This window comes from Melanotaenia boesemani, chromosome 22 (assembly GCF_017639745.1).
Source record: "Melanotaenia boesemani isolate fMelBoe1 chromosome 22, fMelBoe1.pri, whole genome shotgun sequence".
In the NCBI taxonomy this organism is placed as follows: Eukaryota; Metazoa; Chordata; class Actinopteri; order Atheriniformes; family Melanotaeniidae; genus Melanotaenia; species Melanotaenia boesemani.
Window position 1 is genome coordinate 1,970,963 of NC_055703.1, and position 6,000 is coordinate 1,976,962.

Here is a 6,000-nt window from a genome sequence, read left to right on the forward strand (position 1 = left end):
GGTGAGTGTTTGGTATAGGTTTTGGTTTGTTTCTTTCTGCAGGTCCGCTAACCCCAGCTCATCTTTATTTTGTTTTACAGGTTGTCCATCACTTTGCACGGGAAATGTAAATAAATGCGCTTTCATTTTAATTTAACATCTGTCCATGTCGTGTTCTTTGTTACGCCCTTCCATACCCCTGAGTCGAGTCGTAACAGTGGGATGCTCTAATTTTGTATATATTTAATAATGAAAAATGAAGGAGACGCGTTACTAAGTGCAGCAAACTGCAGGGGTTTACCGTTACTGTGTCCCGGGATCAGACAGTTCATGTTAGCCTGGTGCTAACGGACATGTAGCTGAGGCTAACTGTGTCGTCCCCTGGGTAAAAGACAAGCCGTTGTCCCCAGCCTATGTCCCGTCCATCTTCCTGTTTGTCTGCACTCCTGAGGAAAGAAGCTAAAGGAGGATCTGGAAAAGTTAGAAAGACGACAGCAAGCAGAAAAGAGAAAAAATTAAAGTTGTTAAAGATGGTCTCGTTTCTTCGTTTAACTCTTGAACAGATTCTGGTTCATCCAACCAGAAACATAGAAACGTTGTTTTAACCGGGAGGATGGTCAGACGAGAAGTTTCTACGTAAGTCATGTTTTATGTGAAGCAGCAAATGAACCAAACATTCTCCACTTTCTCCCAGTGGAAACGCGACCACGGTGAAACTGGTTGGATGTTCCACTGATCCAGCCTCAACTGCCGATCGCCATGGTGACGGGTGGATGTTCCACTAATCCAGCGTCCACCCTGGATCGCCACTGATCCAGCCTCCACCCTGGATTGCCACGGTGATGGGTGGATGTCCGACTGATCCAGCCTCCACCCTGGATTGCCACGGTGGTGGGTGGATGTTCCACTGATCCAGCCTCCACCGCCAATCGCCACAGTGACGGGTGGATGTTCCACTGATCCAGCCTCCACCGCCAATCGCCACAGTGACGGGTGGATGTTCCACTGATCCAGCCTCCACCGCCGATCGCCACGGTGACGGGTGGATGTTCCACTAATCCAGCCTCGACTGCCGATCGCCATGGTGACGGGTGGATGTTCCACTAATCCAGCCTCCACCCTGGATCGCCACTGATCCAGCCTCCACCCTGGATTGCCACGGTGATGGGTGGATGTTCGACTGATCCAGCCTCCACCCTGGATTGCCACGGTGATGGGTGGATGTTCCACTGATCCAGCCTCCACCGCCAATTGCCATGGTGATGGGTGGATGTTCCACTGATCCAGCCTCCACCGCCGATCGCCACGGTGACGGGTGGATGTTCCACTGATCCAGCCTCCACCGCCGATCGTCACGGTGATGGGTGGATGTTTCACTGATCCAGCGTCCACTGCCGATCCCCAGGGTGATGGGTGGATGTTCCAGTGATCCAGCCTCCACCGCAGATCGTCACGGTGACAGGTGGATGTTTCACTCATCCAGCGTCCACCGCCGATCCCCACGGTGACGGGTGGATGTTCCATTAATTCAGCCTCCACCACCGATCCCCACGGTGATGGGTGGATGTTCCACTGATCCAGCCTCTACCGTGGATCGCCACAGTGACGGCAGGTTTCAGTGGTAATGAAAAACTGGACATGTATTTTCCTTCGTGATCTTAGTAAAGCAAACAGTGATTGTTAGTAACGTTAACTCCTAAATATCTCTCCGGGACGTCCCTAATCTTTACATCACGCTAACGTCACTGCATCTGCTGGCTTCTACTCAGGCGGATTAAACGAACAGTGTGACTGAGAATGGTCCATATCAAAGGTCTCTTTGTTTCATATATTCCCACCAGAGCTCTTCTCTTTCAGACTGCAGGTCTACCTGCGGTTCCCAGAGTCTCTAAGAGTCCAATGGGAGGCAGAGCCTTTGGCTGCTGAGGGAAGTCCCATGATGCACGGGGCTCTTCCTCTTCATCTCTCTGCTCATCATCTTACATGTAGAACAATGTGACAGCATCGGCATCATTAACGTGTTTCTCCTCTCAGCAGGTCTTCCTGGATAAAAGCTGCAGGGTCTGCTGGTCTATCTTTCCGGTCCTCTTCCCCCCAACCGGTCCAGGCAGACGGTGTCCTCCCTGAGCCAGGTCCTGGTTCAGGTCCTGGTTCTGGTTCTGTCAGAGGTTTTTTTCTGTTAAGAGGGAGTTTTTTTTCTCTCTGTTGCCTCTTGCAGCTCAGGATGGGGGACTGATCGAAGTCAAGATTGAATGCAGTCTGTTGGTTTACCTTAACGAGGCTGTTATTGATTATGAGTTGGCTGGAACTGATTTGTCTGTAAATCCCTGAGATGACCTTGTTGTGAAGTGGTGCTCTACAAATAAAGCTGGATTGAAGTGAAAAATGATGGATGTTCTTGAGCAAATGATTTGATATTTGATGCCACAGAAACTGATGTTAAAGTAGAAAAACCAATGCAAACATGCCTGTTGTGCTCATGTAACATCCAGGTCAACGTCCTGCTGCACGGGCGCGTTATATAACATCCCAGGTGGCGGTAAATGACCTTTGAAACGTGCTGGCTAATGGATATGAGAGCAAAGCTGAACAAAGCAAGGCTCTGTCAGGGTTGGTGTGTTGGGGCTGAAATCAGCTGTGATGATGCCGAACTTACGAAGAGAAACCGACATGTTGCCGTTTGTAATGAGGCTCATTCTGTCACAGAAACACTGAATTAGAGGTTTAAAGCAGGAGTTTGAGTCTCTTCTTCCAGTATGATGGTAAAAATGTGTCTACTATGAATTAGAGAAGACTAAATGAAGAGAATTAAATGTTAATAACGCTATAAAATTCAATCCATCCATATTTCATGTCCCTGTGGCTGAGATATTCACAGCCACATTGATTTCTAGCCTCTAACCTGCTTCTCTCCTTCCTGTCTTCAGCAGGCAGCTGTTGTAAAGCTTTCTGCTAAATGAGCCTCTGCATGCAGGCGGAGTCACATCAAGCTGCATTATTCATCCCTGTCAACCCTCTTCATCCTAAAACATCTCATTGGTAAATGTCATAAAAGTGAAATGAGTCAAACTGAAGACAAAGGAAGGAGAACCTGCTACAAGTTCAGGTATGGTCTCACTCTGACCGAACCTCTGCAACTCAACCTGTCAGCCACGAGCTCACGAGGCCTGGTGAACATGCTCCTCCAACTCTGAGAGAAGGAAGGGAATCACCAGATATGTGGCAAACACTGAAACAAGGACATAAATAACACTTTTCCACTTTTCTGATGCACTAATTATAAGCGTGTAATTATAAAAACCTCTGAAAAAAGTTCTTTCGATCAAAACCTGGATGGAAAAATCTTTATATAGCAAACTTTTATAGCAAGGCTCTCATGCGCCTATGCATGAAATCTGCACGCTAACGTTTTAACTTTTATTAACTTCTAATCATTTTAATGTAATTTATGATTTTTGCTATTTGTTGCTGCTTGTACTACTTCTGAAAGCTTTCTTTGCACCACCTGTAATGTTTTTAATGTTTTACCTTGAAGAACTTAGAATTGTGCGGTACATGAAATGTGCTGTAGAAATAAACTAGCCCTGCCTGAGGCTGTCAAAAACATGCTAACAGCAGTAACAAATTTATGTAAATAATTGTTTTTAAATTTTTAACGCATGCGCATCATCCGTCATTTATGAAGGTGAGACATGGCGGTGTCTACAGTAAGATGGACACGATTAGCTGGCTGGCTCTATGCATGGACTGGAGGGATGGGGATGTTTTAAAAGCCACACTTTTCCGGGTGAGAGGACACCCAAAGTTTTTCCACTAACCCCTGACCCTCCCAGTGACTGGTAAAGATGCTAACAGCTAACCCCTGACCCTCCCAGTGACTGGTAAAGATGCTAACAGCTAACCCCTGACCCTCCCAGTGACTGGTAAAGATGCTAACGGCTAACCCCTGACCCTCCCGGTGACTGGTAAAGATGCTAACGGCTAACCCCTGACCCACCCGGTGACTGGTAAAGATGCTAACGGCTAACCCCTGACCCTCCCGGTGACTGGTAAAGATGCTAACGGCTAACCCCTGACCCTCCCGGTGACTGGTAAAGATGCTAACGGCTAACCCCTGACCCTCCCGGTGACTGGTAAAGATGCTAACGGCTAACCCCTGACCCTCCCGGTGACTGGTAAAGATGCTAACGGCTAACCCCTGACCCTCCCGGTGACTGGTAAAGATGCTAACGGTTAACCCCTGACCCTCCCGGTGACTGGTAAAGATGCTAACGGCTAACCCCTGATCCTCCCCAGTGACTGGTAAAGATGCTAACGGCTAACCCCTGACCCTCCCGGTGACTGGTAAAGATGCTAACGGTTAACCCCTGACCCTCCCGGTGACTGGTAAAGATGCTAACGGCTAACCCCTGATCCTCCCCAGTGACTGGTAAAAACGCTAATGGCTAACCCCTGACCCTCTCACTTGTTGAACTCTCAACCAGAGAGAATAAAACCAGAAATAACAAACAAGCATCCATTACACACGAACATTTACTAGCTCCAGAATCTTTCTCTGACTTGTATAATTACACCTTCAGAAGTTTGCAACTGGGACACTGGCCTCACTAAACCAGTTAACAACAGATGGTGCAGTGGGATTTAAAACATTCCTAACAATGACCAAACTTTACCAAGAAATGTTTGAAGCCGTTGCACCATTCTCAGGATGGTGATGAGGCAGATTATCCACACCACTGATGCCCAGCGTTACTCTCTCACCTTGGTAACAGCTACTTTTGCACCCTTGTTGATTAGCTGGACCACATTGTCAGCTTGTCCCTTGTGTGAAGCTATGAGGAGGCGCTCGGAGAGTGCGAGGACCTCAGCCGCATCTTGCTGGCTCATGAAGTAGGACGAGTGATGCAGCTGTCTTCCAACGCTGTGCTCCAGATGCTGGTGATTGCAGGGGTGGTGGCGGTCTCTGATGCTCGCTAACTCATGGTAAGCTCCACAGCAGACAGAAAGGTCATACAGGAGCTGGACAGGCTGCCACGATCACTGCTTTTTCTGTTGTTACAGCCTGTCCAGAGATCCAGGATTCTTCCCCGTCATCCTCTCAGCTGCAGGGAAGAGAAAAAGTGTGAAAACAGGAAGGGAAAAGGCCGGGTGGACGGACATTAGTACCGTCAGTGGTGCTAAACATGCTCTTCTCTTGGGACATTGTGGGCTGGGCCGATATAACCCTCAAAAACATGAGTCAGACCTGCTGAAACAATCTCCTCTTACAACAACCCACCCCCAATCTAAACCGTAACCCTTAAATACAACAAACTGTTAAAAAAAATACAGCTAGCTCACTTTAAGTATTTATAACTGTTAGAAATGGGTTCTGTAACATTTAGTCAAAGTCAGCTTCATTGTCAGTTCTGCAGCATGTACAGGACAACCAGAGGATTAAATTACGGTTCTCTCAAACTTCGATGCATTAAATACAAGCGCGTAAGCCAATAACAAAACCAACTAAAGTTCTATCACTGAATAAATTAGGTAGGGAGCAGCATCCTGACAGCCTGGTGGACCTGGCTTTAGTGATGACTACTTGTCTAGGAAACAGAGATTTAACAAGCTAAACCTCTTTATTTAAAGGTGAAAGTGCAACTCTACACATCTAAATATGTACTAATATTGTATATAACGCTGACAAATGATGGCCAAGTCTCAACTTTAAGTACTGTAAATATCTTTCATTTGTGTAAGTGTATGTCCTTCACTTTTTTATAGCCAGTTATCAGTCCCGAGGTTTCAGGTGAGCAGGTAATCTCAGGCATGTCCCGACAGGATGTCTGTGCTGTCAGACCTGCACATGGAGGATAGCAAGATAACCAACACCAAGCTGGGGTTTAAACAAGATCTGTTGGTTCCAGGGTTAAGATTTCATGTCTGTTTGAAAAGCTTCAGACACAACAGTGTCTGGATGAGGCATCATTAAAACCACGGTTCAGGTCCAGGGATCATCTCATGTTGGGTTGATGACTGGAG

The 6,000-nt window shown here is 47.1% G+C and overlaps 1 protein-coding gene across 2 annotated transcripts in view; it reads right to left on the minus strand.

The window, feature by feature from the left end:
- The window catches only part of ankrd6b (ankyrin repeat domain 6b), a 47,869-nt gene extending 42,445 nt beyond the window's left edge, over positions 1-5,424 (minus strand). Inside the window, exon 1 of one of the 2 annotated variants that reach the window (XM_041975977.1) lies at positions 4,741-5,424. In XM_041975977.1, the coding sequence (XP_041831911.1) occupies positions 4,741-4,866 (126 nt within the window). In that variant the 5' untranslated portion in view covers positions 4,867-5,424. The remainder of the gene's footprint in view (positions 1-4,740) is intronic. The other variant, XM_041975981.1, reaches the window with a different exon arrangement.
- Between the last annotated feature and the right edge of the window lie 576 nt (positions 5,425-6,000).